This window comes from Pongo abelii, chromosome 1 (genome assembly GCF_028885655.2).
Source record: "Pongo abelii isolate AG06213 chromosome 1, NHGRI_mPonAbe1-v2.0_pri, whole genome shotgun sequence".
In the NCBI taxonomy this organism is placed as follows: domain Eukaryota; kingdom Metazoa; phylum Chordata; class Mammalia; order Primates; family Hominidae; genus Pongo; species Pongo abelii.
In genome coordinates this window covers 64062528-64084811 of record NC_071985.2, presented here as the reverse complement: position 1 = coordinate 64084811, position 22284 = coordinate 64062528, and the positions used below count along the sequence as shown (strand labels likewise).

The 22284-nt window shown below is 38.1% G+C and overlaps 1 protein-coding gene across 3 annotated transcripts in view; it reads left to right on the top strand.

Annotated features, from left to right (window-relative positions):
- Positions 1-850: 850 nt before the first annotated feature.
- Positions 851-22284, top strand: part of HMCN1 (hemicentin 1) — a 446669-nt gene continuing 425235 nt past the window's right edge. For 2 of the 3 annotated variants that reach the window (XM_024256979.3, XM_002809691.5), the window contains exon 1: positions 851-1615. In XM_024256979.3, the coding sequence (XP_024112747.2) occupies positions 1348-1615 (268 nt within the window). In that variant the 5' untranslated portion in view covers positions 851-1347. The remainder of the gene's footprint in view (positions 1616-22284) is intronic. The other variant, XM_024256990.3, reaches the window with a different exon arrangement.

Genomic DNA, 22284 nt, shown 5'->3' with positions numbered 1-22284 from the left:
TTAGTACTGTAATGTATATAGCAATCACAACACGGAAAAACGTTGGCATGTCTTCCAGGGTGAGGTTTCCTTCTTGACTGGCAAGAAAATGCCATAGAGGGGAGCACCTTTCTAACGGATCTTTGGCTGAGACCTAAGGTATGACTGTTGCAGGGGAGGAAATTTGAAACGGGGATATTATTCTGCCTTACTATGCTGCGCGTAGGATTCAGACTGCTCAGCAAATGTGAATCTTGATAATACAATTAAAAAATCAATTTTCTCTTTAATATGAATTTAATGTCTCACTCTTTCCCCACACGTCTCCCGCTCCTCCTCCTTGTCCTTTCTACGGGGCTTCCATCCTGTATTCACATTCCCCTCTACAGTTAGTGACTACCTAGTTCTTGTCTCTCATTTCCCTCAGCAGCCCCTTTCCTCTTCCTGGGCGTCTTGCCCCTTCAGCGTTGTCCTCCCTCTGTTCCCTGCAGTCCACGGTCTCAGAGGAGTTCAAAGAGCGATAGTGTGGCTGCCTCGCAGCTGAGAGAATTTTCCAGCTCCCCCTCCTGGCTGGGCCGAGTTGTGGGCTGAGAAGCAGGAGGCTGGGCTGGGGCGTCTTGACTTCTGGGGGGAATTAGGAAAGAGGTGTCTGAAGCCGCGTTGTACACAATAGAAAAACAAAATTCCCTTTGTGCTAGTGTGGTGTCCCTCGGTTTGGGTCTTTGCCACACATTCTTGAAAGCCATTGTTTACACTAGGGTTTTGCAGGTTAGGAACGGTGCCGGTGGGAACCGAGCTGACACCGTAAGCTCTTCCCTGGGACTGAATTGACCCTACAATCAGTTGAGGGAAAAGTCACCCTCCAGGGGGGCCTAAAGAGCAAAGGAGGGAGGACGGCAACTGGCCAATCAGGAGGCGAGGCCGAGCCAGGCTTCCCCTCGTCGCTCGTGAGCTGCAAACAGTGGAAAGTTGGGAACCTCAGTCGCTGGCCCAGGCGGAGAGCAGAGGCGGCGGCGAGGGCAGCGGGACTCGGGCCGCGGCGCCGCAGGCTCAGAGCTGCCCCCGGGGCATGGACCCGGCGCGCCGCCCGCACTCCGCCACAAGCTGTCCAGGGCCCGCGGGCAGATAGCAGTCCAGGAGGAAGCCGCATCCAGACAAAAGCTGCCGCATCCCTGCCCTGCCCAGCCCCTGGAGGGATTCGAGTTTGGTGCTTGTCCCCGTCTGATTCTCAGCGCCAAACTTTTTGCTAGTTCAGAGATTCCAAGAGTCTGATGAGTTACTCTGAGAGGAAACCCTCTGCCTGTTGTTGAGGAGGACTGAGCACAGTGCTTAGGCGCTCAGGGGGAAAAGAGGGGGAAAAAAAAGAAAATGATTTCCTGGGAAGTTGTCCATACAGTATTCCTGTTTGCTCTTCTTTATTCTTCCCTAGCTCAAGATGCGAGCCCCCAGTCAGAGATCAGAGCTGAGGAAATTCCCGAGGGGGCCTCCACGTTGGCTTTTGTGTTTGATGTGACTGGTTCTATGTATGATGATTTAGTTCAGGTGATTGAAGGGGCTTCCAAAATTTTGGAGACGTCTTTGAAAAGACCTAAGAGACCTCTTTTCAACTTTGCGTTGGTGCCTTTCCATGATCCAGGTAAGGGAAATATTTATACTTTGTCTTTGCTATGTCTCATGATTACATTATTTCTCATGCTGTGAATGAAATTGTTTGTCAGGAAGTTTCAAAACCATTTTAAAAAAATGTGCAGCTGAAAATAGTTGTAACAAAGAATTGCTTGCTGGCGTCTGTGTTTGCTCATTGATACCTACTTAAGTCTCAGCCCTGGTGGAGATGGCTTGTTTAGGGAACTTGTACAGTGGTTCTCAAACCTGGAAATGCGGAGTTACGAAAAACAAAACCAAAAATCTTGGGCAAAGACATCAAAATCACTTAACTCACTTAGATTTTAGAACTAAAGCATGTTTAATTACGAAGGCAGACTTGGACACGAATTTATAGCAGCGAAGCTCTAGGGGCTAACATCCAGATTGAAAGCACACTCTGAGGATAACTCTCATTTAAGAGGGGAAAAAACCTGTTGTGTGAGACACAAGGAAGCCTGTAAGTAGTAACTACTAGTGGAACTGAAGACATGAAAAGAAAAGAGAGAAACCAATCATTTCTTAACTGAATCTATTCATCTTTGCACCAGGGCATCATTAGATAGGTTCACAGATGGGTTTAAACATTACATCCATGTCTCCTGCAGTAGAATTGCTTGTAATTCGGAATGTCTGTGCTTTTTAAAGGTAGTTGAAGTGAAATAACTTCATTTTTGCCGTAAAGCCATGGGTTTCAGCAGCTCCACTGTAATATGATCCTATTTACTTTTTTCAGTTTCTCTTTAAAGTAGCACCTCTCTGTGAGGCTTGTAGGACCCCCCATTGCCATAGCTGAGGGTAGCCTTGCAAGGGGAGCCTTGGGGCTGGCAGTCTAATGTCCACCTGAGTTTCATTAGCACAAGTTGCTGCCCAGTTGAAGAAATGAAGCAGTGGTTTCTTAACAGTCCTCCCTCACTGTTCTCCCACACTTTTCCTGCTTTTGAAATTCTCCCTTCACTAGAAGAACTTGACACAACCTCTTCACAACAAGAGTGTGATATCAGCAATCTGAAATTCTTTCCTGTGCATTTAGCAAAGGTATATAAGTTCAAATTATTGGTAGGTATTAAATGTGGCAGGTTTTAACTATTAAACAATGGCACTGGGAGAAATTTAAAGATAAATAGAACTCTCGGATTTTCATGCTCTTCACATGATGAAAACAATCTGTCCTACTCTTCTGGGATATGTAATATATATATACACACACATACACATACATACATTACATATATGTAATTACATATATTTGTAATTTCTACATTGGTTAAACATGAATATTATTTATATTTGAATAAAGAATTGAATGATTATTTACTGTGTTTACTGTCTTAGTAAGACACTTCATATGTTGTGATTTTCAATGTATTAAATGTCAAGATGCCAACTGTGATGCAGTTTGAGGTTTTTGTTATTTTGGAATACCTTGAATATGTTTCTTCTAGATGGATGAGTCTGAAGTTAGCTAAAAAATGAAGTGAAATTTTGTTTTTTCTCTAACACCACGATTTGCTTTTCACCAAAGAACTCTTATGAAATTATATTGCTGTAAACAGAATACAAAAATTGCCTCAAGTTATACATGGATCCTGGACTATCCTGATATTTTGAAGTGATATGAAAACTTATTGGAATGAATTGTATTTTGGTGCCCTGCCTTTCAATTGTTACCAAATGGGAAAGTTTGCTCATTGCTGTAGTTGACTTTCCTGTAGTTTAGCAATCATGATTTAAAGTTGGGGAAACTTGACACGCTAATAACAGATGACTGAATAAGTTAGAGCTTTTCTGAATCCAGTAATATGAGAAAATGGTTAACTAACTTAAATTGGTTTCATAAACTTAATTGTGTGTATAATTCAACAGAATTATTAATTCTGTTTACATTGTGATTCAAAGTAGAAGTGGCCAAATGTTCATGTTATCTAAAGCTATTTAAAATATTTTTGAAAATAGAGAAATTGAAGTTTAAACATACCGTTAACCTTAGTATTCACTTTACTAGATTGTAGTACTTTATTTGTGTGATATTTTTCCTCCGTAGGTGTGTGTGTATAATCATTAAGAGTTTTTGGCCTCTTTGTAGTTTTTTTTGTTCTTGTTTGTTTGTTTTTTTGGTTTGTTTTTTTTTGGAACGGGGTCTCACCCTGGCACCCAGGCTGGAGTGCAGTAGCACTATCACGGCTCACTGTAGACTCAACCTCCTAGGCTCAAGCAGCCCTCTCACTTCAGCCTCCCGAGTAGCTGGGACTACAGGCACGTGCCACATCTGACTAATTATTTTTTTCATAGAGACAGGGGCTCCACTATGTTGCCTAGGCTAGTCTTGAACTCCTGGCCTCAAGTGATTGTCCTGTCTTGGCCTCCCAAAGTGCTGGGATTACAGGCATGAGCATCTTGGAATGACAGGAAGGACGTTAAATGGGAATTGGCTGTCTTAGTGAGTGACATTAGAAAAGTATATTTACTTTTTGAATCTGAATATCCTCAACTATATAAATTCAGAGAATTCTATGTGAATATCTCTTAAGGTCTCTTCTAATTGTGACAGTTAATGACTCTGTTTTACATATGGTTGTTTTCATAGTCCCTAACACATATTCCTATGGTTGGGTGACACAACCAACATGGAAAGAAATAATGTATAGAATTTAATATGATTATATTAATAATCTTGAATGTTTATAAGCCCTCTGATATCTATCGCATTTAGCTAGATGAAATAATGGATAAATTCTGGGATATAGTCTATGTCTTTTGATATAAACCTTTAGATCTTTGCAGATGATTGCTTTGGAGCCCTGCATTACAGTTTGGGGCAAGGTGTGTGTTTGCAGATGGAGTAAATTTAAAACACATGGAACACATAGGTAGTGGAGGCAGGATGTCTAACAAGTTGAAAATGAGATAAGACCATTAAGAATATGTACATGTAAGAAGTGCTGTGTTGAACTAGCAGCACACGTGTCTAGAGTAGGAGGAGGTACCAGAGATGAACGGGGGTCATGGAAAGGCGAGCCAACCTTTTGATTTTGATGTTAACTATGGTTAAGATGGATTTTCCACTTTCACAATCACATTTAGTGTATTTATTTTTAATGGTTTTATTGAGATGTAATCCCCTTACCATACAATTCATCCACTTAAAATGTACAATTTGATGCTTTTCAGTATATTCACAGATAGGTGCAAATGTTGCCACAGTCCATTGTTGAACATCTTCATTACCTCAAAAACAAATCCCGCACCCTTCAGCTTTCAGTCTCCTATACCCCAATCATCTTCCCCTCAGTCCTAAGCAGCCACTAATCTATTTTTTTGCTTCTGTAGATTTTTCTGTTCTGGACTTTTATACAAGTAGAATCATATTCTATAAGGTCTTTCATGACTGGCTTCTTTCATTTTAGCATAACGTTTTCAAGGTTCATCCATGTTGTAGCATGTATTAGTACTTCATTTCTCTTTTTATGGCCAAATAATATTCCATTGTATGATATACCACATTTTGTTTATCTGTTAGTCCATGATGGATATTTGAGTTGTTTCCACTTTTTGAAACATTATTGCAAACAATGCTTCTATACATATTCATGTACAAGTTTCTGTGTAGACAGTTGTTCTCATTTCTTTTGGGCCTATACCTGGAAGTAGAATTACTGGGTCATAGTAACTCTATGTTTAATTGTTTCAGGAACTGCCAAGCTGTTTTCCAAAGCAGGTGTACCATTTTATATTCCCACCAGCGGTGTGTGAGGGTTCCGATTTCTTCCCAACCTCCTCAATACACTACTATTATTATTATTTGAAAAATGCAAAAGTTCTTTATTATAGCACATAGATTTATAAAGCTCTTCTTACAGTTAAAATAATTCAAAAAATAGAAAGTAAACTCATTCTGGAGATTATTCTCTTTATGTAGCATACAACTTCTTTTTTTCCTTCCAACTTTCATTTTAGGTTCAGGGGCCACATGTGCAGGCTTGTTACATGGGTAAATTGTGTGTCACTGGGGTTTGGTGTACAAATGACTTCATCATCCAGGTAGTGAGCATAGTACCTTTTCAGTCCTCATCCTCCTCCTATCCTCTAATCTCAAGTAAGTTCCAGTGTCTGTTTGCCGCTTTGTGTACACGTGTACTCAGTGTTTAGCCCCCACTTATAAGTGAGAGCATATGATATTTGGTTTTCTGTTCCTGCATTAATATGCTTAGGATAATGGACTCCAGCTGCATCCATGTCACTGAAAAAGACATGATTTCACTCTTTCTTATGGCTGTGTAGTATTCCGTGGTGTATCTGTACCACAATTTCTTTGTCTAGTCCATCGCTGATGGGCATCTAGGTTGATTCCATGTCTTTGCTGGTGCAACATGCTGTTATTTAAATTTTTGATTCTTATGTATTAATTTTTACTGTGCTTTTTACATAGCACTCAAAATATATTCCTCTCTTCCTTGAAATACAACATTGAGGAGGGCTGATCATCTCTTTTTCACTATAGCTTCTTTTATCACTCACTCTCTTATATCCCCTCCTCTCTTTAAGGCAGGTACCAGAGACAGGAGGAGAGAGAACAGGACAGTGTGTTTTAATGAGTTACTTCATAGAAAGAAAACTCTTTTTTCTTCTCTTTCACAATTGTGTCTCCACTTTCTTCCCAGGATATCTTACGTTAGCCTCCATGCATTCATTCATTCATTCACTCACCTATATGTTTCAGACCTTGCTTCACATAAAAGGGAGTAAAACAGGTAAAACTCCTGCATTCATGGAGCTTACATTCTATTGCAGGGGTGGGGAGTGACACAGGCAAAAAAGAAAACAAAATATATATGGTATTTTTGATGATGATAATTGGTATGGAGAAAACAAAAAGCAGGAAAAGGGATGGGGAGTTTGAGGTGGATTGAAGGTGTTGGAGTTTTGAATTTGGTCATTAGGGAAGTCCTCAGTTGAAAAGTCACATTTGATCAAAGACTTGAAGGAGGTGAGGGAGGGAGAAATGAGGATATTTATGGAAAGAATGTTACAGGTGGAGAAACAATAAATGAAAAACTCTCCTGATAATAGCATCCTGACATGTTCAGGGAACAGTGAAAAGACCAGAGAGTCTGCAACATAATGAGTGATAGGAAGAAGTTAGAGGGTGAAGTCAGAAATATGGTTGAGTCATTTCAGGAAAGGGCTCGTAGTCCATTGTGACTTTGGCTTTTACTCTGAGTGAGATGGGTTGGCATTTTAGGGTTCCGAACATAGAAGTGACATGATCTGACTTATACATCTACATAATCATTCTGTTGTTTGAGAATAGTCTGAAACAGAACAAGGGCAGAAACAGGGAGAATAGACAGGACACTATTGTATAATTCAGACAAAAGAACATGGTATGTCTTGCATGAAGTTGGTGGCTGTAGGAGGTGTGAGAAATAATTGGATTTTCTGTATATTGTGAAGATGAAACCAAAAGGATTTAATGAAGAGCTGGATGTGAGGTCTTAGAAAAATAAAGAAGACAAGACAGGTTCTGAGGATTTGGCTTGACTGATGCTATGGTTTGGATATGGTTTTTCCGTGCCAAAAGTTTTATGTGGAAATTTGATACCCAATGTGTCAGTGTTGGGAGGTAGGGCCTAGTAGGAAGTGTTTAGGTAGATCTCTCATGGACAGGTTAATGTCTTCCCTTGAGGGCAAGTTCTTGCTCTTGTGTGAATAGATTAATTCCTTTAAGAGTAAGTTGATTGGGCGGGGGGTGGGGGGTAGGGGGATGGGGTGGCGGTGAGCTCGGTGGCTCACACCTGTAATCCCAGCACTTTGGGAGGCTGAGGCAGACAGATTACTTGAGGTCAGGAGTTCAAGACCAGCCTGGCCAACATGGTGAAATCCCATCTCCACTAAAAATACAAAAATTAGCCAGGCATGGTGGCACGTGCCTATAGTCTCAGCTTCTTGGGAGGCTGAGGCAGGAGAATCGCTTGAACCCTGGAAGTGGAGGTTACAGTGAGCTGAGATTGGACCATTGCACTCAAGCCTGGGCAATAGAGGAAGACTCTATCTCAAATAAAAGAAAAAAAAGCAAGTTGTTAAAAAGAGTCTGGCTTCCTTGGTTTTCCTCTCTTGCTTCCTCTCTTGCCATGTGATCTCTTTGCAATGCCCCACCTCCCTTCCACCATCCACTGTGAATGGAAGCAGCATGAGGCCCTCACCAGATGCAGCTGCCCAATTTTGAACTTTCCAGCCACCAGAATCATAAGCCCAATATGCCATTTTTCTTTAAAAATTACCCAGGCTAAAGCATTCTGTTATAGCTACACTGAATGGACTAAGACAAGTAAACAGAAGCACAGCATGGTGTTTCACTGAGATGGAGAAGAATGAGCAAGAAGCAGGTTTGATAAAGGGTGGTAGGATGAAGTTTTGATTTTTAGGTGTTAAAGTCTGAGATGCCTTTTGATACTCAAGTAGAGATAAGAAGATAGTTGGATATGTGAGATTTAAGTTCAAGGGGAGATGTCTTGGGATCCAAAGACATACATATAGATGGTATTTAGGACAATTAGACTAGATGAGACCATTAAGGGGGACTAACTATAAATGGAGAAGAGAAGAGGTCTGAGGACCTAGCCCTGGGACTCCAATGTTTAGCAATCAGGGAGATGAGGATGAATCAGCAAAGCAGCCCAAGAAATTGAACTCAGGGTAGGAGGAGAAGAGTATGTTACCTTAGAAGTCAAGAAACTGTTTCAAGGAAGAACTAATTGGTCACTTAAAAGGAGGATCAAGAATTGGTTAATCAGTTTAGCAATGTGGAAGTCATTGGTGACTCAACAAGAATAGTTTCATGGAGGAGATGGGAGTGAAAGCCTGTTTGGAGAGAATTCAAAGAGAATGGGAAAAGAGGATTTGGAAATCTTTGTAATTATATTGCCGTGTCCAACTACTGGAACAGTTGCTTTGTTCATGAGGCTAAAACTGAACTTAGTTTTGACAAACGATTCAACCAGTATTTTATGAAATACAAATATAAATATATTGTCGTGTCCAACTACCGGAACGGTTGCTTTGTTCATAAGGCTAAAATTGAGCTTAGTTTTGATAAACGATTCAACAAGCATTTTATGAATACAAATAAAAGTAAAAGAACATCCAGTTTGGAACAGAATACTTGTGTTCTTTTCCTTATTCTTGTCACTTCAGCAAATCTTTTAACCTTGCTCAACCCTCTGTTTCTCCATCTATAAAATTAGAGCATTGGTAGGTTATTATCAAAGTCCGTGATATACATCATTATAATATAAAGAAAAATAAGCGACTATAAAGAGGTTCAAAGTAGCAAGGACTTGATTCATTGGGAGAAATATTGACATTATATATCTTTGTATATAAAAGTTTTCATTTTAATACAGTTCATCAGCCTTCAGTTACTTTGTATAGTTTGGCTGTACGTACACAGTGTTAAGAAATTCCTCCAGGACTTTATTTTTAGTAAAATGATTCTCTTAGAATATTTTTCTGAGCAATAGCAAGATCATTTGAAACCATAATGAATAGAAAGGTTTTTACATGGAAGATATTACACATTTAGACCTTGAAAACCTGTGCACATCTATATGAACTGAAATTCAAATGGAAATGTTTTCAGTTTCAATACGTGCAGGAAAAAGAGCCAAAAAGCCGTTAGTCTCTCTGTGCCTCTAGCACATCCTACAGGAAGGAGGATTTTCATGAGCAAAATGATTGGTCTCATGTCCAAGAGAAATTCAGCTGAATGGAATGCACTAAAATTTAAGAGTGAGAGACTTTGGACAAGGGTAACTCTTATTTCTCAGGATAATAAAATATTTCAACTTTGGTGAGTGAGTCTTATGTCACTGGATGTCTCCTGAGGATATGTAGAGGTGTTTTGCTATGCATAACAAAGACTTTCTCTTAAAGTATAGGGACCAAAGTTTGGCAAATCAGATATTTTAAATGTGTTAGGCATGTTTCCCATTTAACAGAATCCTCTGTGACTCCCAAGAAATGAAGTTTTTCTTCCCCCCTTGTTAATTAGTTAAGGAACAGCCTTCTACTTTATTGTTGATAAATCAGAATTTGGCATTGCTTATGATTTGTTTCTGATCAAACAGACAATAACCATTCTTGATGGTCTTTATAATTCTGCTTACTCATCTTTCTCCATGATTAGACATTAAGCTCCAAAAGACTAGTTGATTCATCTTACAGCCACACAATAGACACTCAAGAAATATTTCATGAATGAATGAATGAATGCTGGAGACAAAAACTGATAATTTCTCTGGGTATTTTTATCCTGCCTTTCTTATCTGTGATTTTACTTTTTAACTCACAAGTAGAAGAATACAATTCACAACATAATAATTTGCTAATTGGGCCTTTTTGGTGATAATATATCTCCCATCCAAGCTTGAATATGAAATGGAAGGATAATTATGACCCAGATAATGCCTGACTGAGTCTTGTGTAGTGATTGAATGTTTCTAAAGCAGGTGATTTTGTTGGGGATTGAAATGCAGTCTGGAATGTTTCAGCTGTATGCTATAAGGCAGTCTGCCTACCTTCCAATTTTAACTGGACTGGCTGAAGGAGTGTTAGAACAATTACACTGATTTCCAAGGAGCACTATGCAACCAGAGGATCTGTGTTGTAGGAGTTCTCACAAATCTACAGGGATTCTCAATCTTGGTTTTTGTGGTTTCTGATAATCCCACAAGGAGTCTTCATCACTGTGGAGAATAGGAGAAATTTAAAAATGGATATATGTCAACTATAAGATGTGATGCTATCAGTTTTTCCTACCTTTGTGATGCTATCATGGTTAAATAAAACATATGTGAAAGTCCTTTGAAAGTACTATAGAACAAATGGTGTTGCTGTAACTTATTTGTCTATAAACATTGAATAGGTACTGGAAGGAAGGCAATTATCAAGGATAATAGTACAACACTTATACCATAAGACTAAAAAATTAAATAGAAAAGATTCTACTCGATGACTTGACTGTTAATCAACCTATAGGCAAAGGATGATTCAAACCAGTTCAGTTATATAACTACTTTAATATATTCTCATATATTCAGTGCTTTGAGAAGCATGTATGCTTTACTATATTGTTCCTTTGAGCCCTAGGCTACTGCCTCATAATTGGAAAACCAGCAAGAGAATCTAAAAAGTCAAAGATAAGCCATTAGATCCACTCATTCATTCAGTTATTTAGTCTATCAATTACAGACTTCTTACCATTTGTCAGGGACTATGCTAGGTGCTCTTGATTCAAGTCTGTGGGAAATAGGGCAAGATAAATTACAATATACTATACTATGCTACCTTTTATAGCAGAAGGAAGCATAGGGTGCTGTGCAGACCCAGAGCGGTGCACCTGATCCTGAATTAAGACGGTGGTGGTCAGCAAAGGTTTCCTGGAAGAGTTGTGGCCTGGACTGAAACCTGAAGAAAGTGCATGAATAAAAGCAGTTTAATCAAACATTGAGGAGTTTGGATTTCATCCTGAAGCTCTCAGGAGCCTGGAAGGATTATAAGTAAGGAGTGACATAATTGGGTTTTTATTTTAGATCTCTATCTCCTGGATGGATTGGAACAAGGGAGTCCTGAGAGCTGGGAGATGAAATGTGAGGACATCACAATTCAGGGGGAAACATTGAGGGGACTTGGGTGTAGAGATAAGGGGATAGATTTCTGTGCTATTAAGAATGTCCAATGGACTGGACATGGTCCTAAGAATCTAAAAAAAAGAAATATAATTGCCTTTTGGAGGTTAAAATTTGAAATTAGCATAGGATGGAAGAGAAAAGATATGCAAAGTTAGCTTTAAGACACAACGTTACTCCCAGGCCAGTAAGTGCTGACTGTAAGCTCCTTATACATTAACTTATCCAAGATAAAATGTCAACTGAAAGTGTAGGGAATCAGCAATGAAAAAGAGAGTCACAGAAACAGACTTAAGCAGTGTACAGCCAAGTTCTAACTAGTGTTCAGGGTGTTAGTTCATTCTATACTTGAATAACCAGCCCACACATCAGCAGTCTTTCTAACTGTGTTGATAGACTGTTTATCCTTATAAATATGTAATGATGTCATTACATATTTGGATCATAATATTAACTCTCCTTTTTCTGGTTAAATGCTCGCCAAACAGCCTCCTGAATATGTAACCTCATGCACTTTCCTTATGGGGAGAGAAGGCTGTCTGTAGTCAGACTGGCACATACATCAGGTTCACCAGGCAGTTATATTCCTCATTGTTAATTCATATTTTGGCACACTAGTCATATCCATCAGTCTCTTTTGCTTAAAATATTCTGACAGTGTCAAGTTCAAGTTTCTGAATTTGCAAGTCCAAGAGCCAGTCCTTGGTCAATGATGGTGAATTTATCAAAGTCTCTCTGTGTGGATCTGTTTGGGTGGCCTGTCTGTCTCCAGGTATCACTCCTCAGCATTTCCAACTGTTAGTGTTAGTATGACTAGTGCCAAGTAGCTGTTCTGTCCACTTGAAACTTACATCGATGACAACTGAAGCCATCGGAATAAATGAGATCATCCAAGGAGAGAGAGCAGACTGAGAAAAGGAAGGAGACAGGATAGAACTTAGAGAACACAGTCATTTAAAATAAGACAGAAAAAGGGAAGTTCATTATGGACTCTGGAAAAGGGAGTCCAGGAAGATAGGGAAAAAAACAGGAATGAGAAGTGTTTGGAAATCTAAAAAGTTGTTAGTTTTAAGCAGGAGAAGTTGTCAACCCTGTGCATTTATAGAGTTACTGAAAATAAAGGGTAAACAATATGGAGCTAAACAGGACAGTTTTACTGGAGTTGTGGAGCTTCCATAGAAGGCTAAAATGATGAGTTAAGAAAATGGAGCTGGTGAGTACAGTGTGTTTCTTTCATGAAAGAAAAGCATAGGCCCTGGAGTCTGATGTTTGGTTTGGAAGTCTGGCTCCACCAGTTACTTGCTGTGTGATCTTAAGTTCTTTGTGCTTCAGTTTCAGTATGCCCAAGAAGACAGGGCATACTCCTAGGGCTACCATAGCAAACTATCACAAAATGTGTGACTTAAACAATAGAAATTTATCATCTCACAGTTCTAGAGGCTGGAAGTCCAAAATTAAGATGTTGGTAGGGTAGTGAAGGCTGAGGACAAATCTGTTTCATGCCTCTCTCCCAGCTTCTGGTGGTTTGCTGGCAATCTTTGACATTCCTTTGCTTGTAGATACATCACCCTAATCTCTGCCTTTGTCATCACATGGTGTTCTCTTTGTGTGCTGTGTCAGATTTTCCTTTTCCTTTTTTTTTTTTTTTTTTTTTTTTTTTTTTTTTAAGACAGAGTCTCACTCTGTTGCCCAGGCTAGAGTGCAATGGTGTGATCTCAGCTCACTGCAACTTCTGCCTCCCAGGTTCTAGCGATTCTCCCTGCCTTAGCCTCCCGAGTAGCTGGGATTATAGGTGCCCACCACCATGCCCAGCTAATTTTTTGTATTTTTAGTAGAGATGGGGTTTCGCTGTGTTGGCCAGGCTTGTCTCAAACTCCTGACCTCAGGCCATCTGCCCACCTCGGCCGCCCAAAGTGTTGGGATTACAGGTGTGAACCACCGCAACCAGCCAAATTTTCCTTTTTCATGAGGACACCAGTCATATTGGATTAGCGGCGCAAGATACTCCTATGTGGTTGCCTCTTAATTATATCTGCAATGACTATTTACAAAGAAGGTCACATTCTGAGGTGCTGGAGGATAGGACTTTAACATATGAATTTTTGGAGGACATAATTCAACTCACAGCAGATCATTTAGCAATTAACATTAAAAAACCAAAACTCTAACTCTTTTACTAGGGAAACTCAGTTTGTTCTAAAATTTCTGATCAAAACGTTTGCATTAGGGAATATCATAGACTTTAAACTCTGATCTCTTTTATTGGATAGGAACAGAGTTCTCAGTGGCAGTTATGGAGAAAGGCATTAATGTTTGGGGTGCTATTTAAGTTCTCAAAATAATTTGTATTGTTAAAAACCTGTTACTTTTTTTTTTTTTTTTTTTTTGTGAGACAGAGTTTTACTTCATCACCCAGGCTGGAGTGCAGTGGCATGATCTCAGCTCACTGCAACCTCCACCTCCTTGGTTCAAGCAATTCTCATGCCTTAGCCTCCCAAGTAGCTGGAACTACAGGCGCACGCTACCATACCTGGCTAATTTTTTGTGTTTTTGGTACAGACAGGGTTTCACCGTGTTGGCCAGGCTGGTCTCGAACTCCTAACCTCAAGTGATCCACCAGCCTTGTTCTCCCAAAGTGCTGGGATTATAGGCATGAGCCACCACACCTGGCCCTGTTACTTTTAAGCATGCATTTAATAAAGTCATATTTAATCTTTTGTTGGTGATGTTGAGATACTTAATTTTGAGATGGGGAAAATTACATAGGAGCTAGGAATTCTGGGAATTATGTATGGGTTCTAAAACATTTTGACATTGTATACTCCCAGTTTATTTTCTTCAAAGTGTTAAACACTAATTGGAGAAATTTTTCCATTAGCACCATGTCTCTGAGAACTTCGCTTTAAGCACTATTTTATAGCAGGTGGAAGGAATTCCTTGATGTTCTCAGGCTGTAAGGCATGCTGATTACCACCAAAAGTGTGTCAGGGTAACCTTTATGCTCTTGCCAAGTTCTGACAGGGAGAGAGTTAAGTGAGAAGCATGGGTGATGGGGAGGAGATAAATACAAGAACGGGTACTTAAATTTTTTTTTTTTTTTTTAACGAATAGAAGGTCAAGAAAATACATTATTTCACTAAGTAATAGAGAACAAAATTTTAAAAAGATATTGTACTATCTGAAATTTTAATTTTTAAAATTCAAAGTGAAATCTGTTATGCTTTTTGTTTAGCTCCTTAGTTTCACTTCAAAGCCTTTTACTAGAACACACAGAAAACCTTATTTGTATTGTTTTCATATTCCCCAGAGGGTCTTCCCTGCTCTTAGGTGAACATGCTCACCACCTCCTTGATCAGATCATCACACTTTTGCCTTGAAGTTTTCTCCCCAGCCACACCCTATGTTGGAATGTCCCCTATGTGCAGGACAATGTCTCACCCATAATCAAAAGATTTTCCAAAATTTCACATCTCCCAAGGAACTTTCCTGGAATATTAGAAAAGTGTCATTCTTTTTAATATTCAGATCCCTTTCTATATTTATTGTATTTTATGTACTTAATTTGTGCCTTTGATAATATTACCCCTTCTTAATCCTTTTACATCATGAAAATTAACAGGGGATTTGATTTATCTTGACAAAGTAAAATTTAGTAGAGTTAGAATGGCATAGGTTTTGAGTGAATGGATTCTAATATCAAATAGACTAGCATTTGATTATTAGTAAGTTACTAACTTCTCAAAGCCTTAGTTTCCTTATCATTAAAGTGAGTATCAGTAAAGTGAGAATAACAATCATACTTCCTTTGCAGAATTGTTGTAAGGCTTAGAAGAGAAAATCCGTGTAAAACATTTGGTGCAAAGCCTGACACAGAGCAAGGACCCAAGAGTGTCCTATAAGGGAAATAACACTTGACCTAGAGTCGAAACACTTGAGTACTGGCTCTGTAACTGGGCAGGTACCTAGACTCTTAGAACCTCAGTTTCTTTTTGCATAAAATAAGGATAAAACCAGTTTTGTGTACTGATAAATGTTACATCTCTGGCTCTGGAGCTTGGGGTAGGAAGAGGGCTTTATTTGTAGCATTTGCCAGTTTACATGGTATTGTTACTCCTCAATGGCCAATTTCAAACACCAACATGAAGCCTGGATATAGAGTTGGGAATAGATGTGTACAATCATCTCTCATTCACCACCTAAAATTTCCTTCACAAAGAAGGATATTTATGTTTCAGTGAGACTATGTACTATTGGTGAAAGGACTTAGTATAATTCTCATTCACAAAATGTTAGTTTAATTGTTCTTGGAAAAGTCTATTACAAGGGTAGAGTTAGTGAGAGCAGAATTAGTTCTGTGATGGAGAAAGCAGATTGAGTGTTTTCTTTTTCATGACTGTTTTGGGAAGCTTCAACATTAAATACCCAGTGAGGCCAGGCAGGCAACACCAATACAGAAGTGGAACAAGGAGAAACTTACTGCCTGCTTAAATCTTCATGGGACATCTAATAGGTACCTCACATTTATCATCAACCCCTCCCCACCCTACATGTGTCTTCTCCAGTGTTCCCCATCTCAGTACAGGCACCACATTTTCTTACTTATTTGGGACAAGGCCCTTTGAGATCTCCTGTGCTCCTCTTTTTCTTTCACACTCCGCATCCGATCCCTCCACGAATTATTTTGGCTCTGCCTTCAAGATCATTTTAAATTTGACCAGTTCTCATCTCCCTCTACAGGTACTCCTCTAGCCTGAGCCACTTTAACTGGTCTCTCTGCTGTTCTCCCCACCGGTGCCAGAAGGATCCTTTTAAAATGAAGGAAATGTCATTATTCCCAACTTCCCTTTTGGATGTCCTTATTCACATCACTTTTAGCATATTGGCCTCTTTATTGTTTCTTACATGTCAGGCACACTTCCTCTCCAGAGCCATTGCCCTTGCAGTTCCCTCTTTCCTCAGATCCTTGATTTGCATGGCTGGCACATCATTTCATATGGCTCTTGGCTAAAAGTCACCTCCTCAGAAAAGCCTTCCCTGACTACCCACCTAACATAGTTCTGCACATGAATCTGTCTCGTTAACCTGCTTTATTACTTATTTTTTTATTACTCAATAAAGTGAGTACCTTCTTTTATTTAAAGAAAGAATGATTTTTTTGTATTCTTTTTGTACTTGAAAAAAAAGTTCTAATCATTTTGTGTAGAGTTCTACCTATGTCCAAAAGATCAAACTTATTATGTTGCTCAGATATTCTCTTTATCAGTTATTGCCCAATTGATCTATCAGGTTTTTAAGAAGTTATATTAAATGTTCCCATTGTAATTATGGTTTTGTTAATTTCTCTTTGTAATTCCAGTCAATTTTGGGCTTTAAGGCCATGTTGTTAGGTACATACTGGCTAAGGATTGTTTTATCTTTCTAGTGAATTGTTCATTTTATCTTTAAATATATGGCCATTTTAATCTCTAATGGTACTACTTGCTTTTAAATGCATTTTGCTTGGCATTAATAATACTGTTCCATATCTGATTGGTATTTATCAAATACTTTTTCCCTTCCTTTATTTTCAAACTATTTTTATAGACAAATTTAATCCTATTACTCTTATTGTGATTTTTAATATAGACTTATTTCTTATGTTTTCTATTTACTGTGATTTTTGTTGATCTTTCCTCCACTTTTCCTACTGTTGAGTTTTTTTAAAATTCTGTTCCTGCCCCCCACCATTGGCTTAGAAATTACACATCGCATCTCTCTTTCTCTTTTAAAAATGCTTATCCTTGATTTGGTTGTCTTGAAGTTAATCACTGTTTTTATACTTCTGTGTAATATAAGGACCTTAGGGGGCTTTATTCTGATCACCTTCCTCCTACTTTCTGTAGTATGGTTATTTCACTTTGTTTGTAAACACACCCAAATTAGTCATTTTGTTTACATAGTCTATGTTTCCTTAGATTTAACTTGTTTGTTGATTTCTTTACTCATTGTTGCTTCTAGCTCCCTACTACTTCATTTTGGATTCTTATTCCCCCACCAACCCTATGCATTCTTTACATTCTCTAGTAGTTTTTTCAGGGATGACATACAAGTAGCAAATCCTTTTGGTCTTTATTTGAGAATCTATGTATACTACCTTCATTCTTGATTAGTATTTAATTAAGTGTAAAATTCTGTATCTAACTTAGCCCATTGAAGACAGCATGTTATTGTTTTCTGACTTCTTTTGTTGTTGATGAAAAGTCTTCTCTTAGTCTAATTTTTGTCCCTATTTAGGTAAGCTGTGTTTTCTCTGTGGTTATTTAAAAATTATCTCTGTCTTCCTATTTCTGCAGTGCCTTATTCAGTGTCTAAGCATAGATTTGATTTTGTCTTTCCTGCCTGGAACCTGGTTTGCCTCTCCAACTCAAGGACTCAGATTTTTATTAAATTCTGGACAATTCTTGTCCGTCAGATATTTCCTCTCCTTATTGTCTGTAATCTCCCCTTCATAAAACCTTAAGTGTATTTTAGATCTTCTCATTCTCTAAGCCTTTTTACCTTTCATATTTTCTATTTTTTTCTCTTTGCTGCATTTTGGGTGATTTCCTCAAATCTTTCATACATTTCTCTTCAGTTCTGTCCAATCTACTCTTTAAGCCATCCATTAAATTTTCAGTTTCCATGATCATCGTTGTTTTTTTTTCAGAAGTTTTGTTTGGTTCCTTTTCAAATCTGCTTATTTTTTTTAATAATATTCTCTATATTACTAGAGTCTCATATTGTTCTACTATTTCTGCTTCTTAGAGTGGTGCAAATTCTCCCATCTGTTTGGTCTGCTAACTGTCTGTCATTGTGGTTTATTTCCTTGTGTGGTTGCTAATTGCCTCCTGTCAATGCATCTTGAACAGGGAGTCTGATGCACCTTGGCTTGTATACTACCAGTCTTTCTACAGAGGGGTTTGCATTTGCTTTTGTTGGGATTCCAAAATTAGCTTGTGGACTAATTTTTGGGCTTTGGATTCTGGTACTGTACAGCTAGTATAACCTCTATTATCTGTTATATGTTTCTGGCTTAGGGTTTCAACTTCTCTTAGGAGATTTTTTTGACAGATGGCAAGCTTTCTTGACAATTTTTTTGGGTTAGTGGGAGGAATTTTTCCTTGTTTTACTGATAGGGCTCAGCTTTATAAAAGAGTACTCTATTGTAGCTCTCTGACCCAAAAAGGCTGATACCATAAAAATCGTGTGCTGCTGTGGTGACAGTTGAAGTTTATTTCTGTTTTGAGCTTCTTTTTTATTTTGGGCGTTGGAATATTTCCCCTTATTCTTACCACCCCATCCTAACTATTTATTAAAAAGGAAATTCTATATTTTGCCCAGTGTTTCTGTTTTGGAGGAAGAGTATCTTCCATGTCAACTTAGTCCATCATGTTACTGAAAGGTCACTTCTCATATCTTCACACATTTCCTTGCCTCTATATTCTTTTCCCATGTCCAAATTTCTCCCTTTCAAAAAAAGGTCTTTCTCATAGTAAAATATTTGCTTACACAGAAAACTGTAGGCCCAGATGATTTCTCAGAAGATCTTTACCAAGTATTCAAGGAAAAATAATTATAATTGTACCGAACTACTTTCCTGGCAATAGAAAAAAGGTAATTCTTCCCATTAGGCTAGCATAATCCTGGTACCAAATATCTGATATGAATACTACAAGAAAGAAAAATTATAGGCCAACTTCCTTTATAAACCTAGAGGCAAAAATTCCCAAATCAATATTAGCAAAGCAATCCAGCAATATATAAAAAGGAGCAGATGTAATGACCAGGTTGTTTTTATCCCAAGAATAAAAAGATTAGTTTAACACTAGAAAACAAATAATTTTACTAGTAGATAAAGAAAAATCATATGATCATTTAAATAGTTACATAAATAGTATTTGATATAATTATATGTTCATTTATTAGCAAACAAAGAAACAAGCAACTCTTACCCAACTAGGAATATACAATAACTTCTTTAATCTAAAAATAATTCCTCAAAAACTCAAAAATAGTCATCATATTTGATGGTTAAACTGAAGTTTTTCCCTTTGGAATTGCAATGAAGATAAAAAATAGCATAAAGAAAGTTTAACTCTAGTGTATCTATACCAATGGCTCAGTTTTCACTCCCAATATTACTTGTGACTTCTGTTTTTCTTATGATTAGTCTAGATCAGTGTTTCTATTGGGAGGAAACTGCTTTTGGTTTTGTTGATCATCTCTAATTTTTTGTTTTCTGTTTTATTAATTTGTGGCCCTATTTTTATTATTTTTAAGATTCTCCTTTGCTTAGTTTTCTTCTCTTGTTCTTTTCTAACTTTAAAATTTAAATGTTTCTTTTTACCTTTCTAATGCAGATATTTGAAACCTTTTAACTTCATCATACATTTATTTTCATGAGCCCTTTAGTCCATCTTAATGTTTTGATCTGTTGTATTTTTGTTGTCATTTGATTCTAAATACGTTGTAATTTGTACTTGAAACATTTCTTGTTTAAGAGTATGGTTTTTAACAAGAATGAGATATCAACTTACACCTGTAAGGATGGCTGCTATCAAAAAGATGAAAGATAAGTTTTGGTAAGGATGTGGTGGATAGGGAACCCTTGTACATTGTTGGTGGGAATGTAAATTAGTACAACCATTATGGAAAACTGTGGGGATTCCTCAAAAAACTAAAAATAGAATTACCATCTGATCCAGCAATCACACTTCTGGGTATATATCCTAAGGATTTGAAATCAGTATGTAGAAGAGATATCTGCACTGTCATGTTCATTGCAGTGTTATTCACAATAGCCAAGATATGGAATCATTCTTCATCCACGGATGGATGAATGGATAAAGACATGTGGTATACGTGCACTATGAAATACTATTTGGCCTTAAAAAGAAAGGAAATTTTGACATTCATGACAACATGGATGAACCCGGAAGTCATTATGCTAAGTGAAATAAGGCACAGAAAGACAAATATGACATATTTTCACTTATATGTAGAGTCAAAAACGATCAAATTCATAAGAGCAGAGAGTAGAACAGTGGTCACCAGAGGCTAGGGAGTGGGGGGAATGGGAAGATGTTGGTGAAAGGATACAATGCTTCAGTTAGGAGGAATAAATAAGTATTTGAAAAAAAAAAGTCTTCAATGCTTAATAAATCAGACCATTCTAAGTTAAATTATTTGCCTTAAAAGTTGCTATTTTAATAAACCTTTGATTAAAAAAATGTGATCTTTGCTTTCCGAACATATACATATTTTTTTTAATTGTTGAGACTTCTTTGGCCGACCAGTTCGGTCAATTATTATTTTTTAAACATTCTGAGTGTGTTTGAAAAGTGTAGGTATCCTCTACTTGTTGGATGTATAATTCTTTATATATATCTTAGACCAAGTTGTTAATTATATTGTAAAGAGAGGTGATATCACAATAGTTAGGAAATTTGAGACCAGCCTGGGCAACATGGCTAAACTCCATCTCTTTAAAAAATACAAATTAACCAGGCGTGATGGCAGATGCCTGTAGTCCCAGCTACTTGGGAGGCTGAGGCAGGAGAATTGCTTGAGCCTAGGAGACAGAGGTTGCAGTGAGCCATAATTGTGGCATTGCACTCCAGCCTGGGTGACAGAGTGAGACCCTGTCTCAAAAAATAATAAAATAAAATAAAAAACAATAGTTAAGAACATAGGTTATGGAGTAGACTATCTGAGTTTTAAACCTTGCTCTGCTGCTTACTAGCTCTGTAAATATGAGCGTACCTTCTCTATCCTCAGTTTCTTCATGTGTAAAATGTGGATAATGATAGTACCTTCTCATAGAGTTGTTTTTATGGTTAAATTAATTAATATATAAAATGCTTAGAATAGCTCCTGGAATATATGTCTAAGTTGATATTATTCAAATCCACATTCCTAATTATTTTTATTTTCTTGTGCTATCAGTTTGTGATAGAGATATATTGAAATCACCCACTATAATCTGTGTTTTTCTCCTTGTACTTTGGTCCATCCTTTATTCTCTATGTTGTAAAGCTATGATGTGTACATTTAAAATTATTACATCTACTTGGTATATTTATACATTTTTGTTATTGCATGGTAATATCTTTCTTAATCCAAGTGACTTTGTGGAAATTAGAAAAAACCACACCCTGTGGGGCAGGCAGTTTGGCCTAAGGGTGATTCAGGAGGTTGTCCAGGATGGCTCAGGGATGTCTAGACCAAGCAACATCACAATCGGTCAGATCAGGAAGTCTGTCTTTCACTGGTTTTCCACCTGAGAGTGCTGCTAGGCCTCATGGCGTAGTGCTGGGGTAAGGCTCCAGAACTCCTCCTTAGCCACTGGGAGACCCTTGTGAGCTGCTTGGACATTGCTATATGAAGCTGGGGAACCTGGAGAAAAAGTCTCAAGTATCACTCCATCAGCTAACTGAGGAGAACACAACTGCTCTAAAAACCACATCTGGAGTTCAGGTGTGGGCTGAAGACTGTGACAGACCAGGGCAGCCATACCTGATGAGAGTGAGAAGGGATTAGGAATTTCCATTTTTCTCTGGGATGGGGTGGGGAAGGGAGTTCCAGAAAGCTGGGAATGGGAGTAAAGGGGCTACCTATGAGTGGAGCAAAGGAGAACCAAAGTTCTATTCCCAGTGTTACAGCCTTAGAAAGCATGGGCTCTTTTTTAAATCTTTCAACTTGGGGTCTCACTGTGTTGCCTAGGCTGGAGTGCAGTGGCTGTTTACAGTTGTAATCGTGGTGCACTGAAGCCTCAAGTTCCTAAGCTAAAGCAGTTCTCCTGCCTCAGCCTGCTGAGGCACCTGTACCTGTGTACTCTGTGGGCTTTTCTAGAATATCAGATCCACAGGATAGAAAAAAAGCACTCACAAATGAAGGCTTGACAATGAAAATCAATAAGATAGTGTGAATGGGTTTAGAATCTGGAGAGATTCTTTAA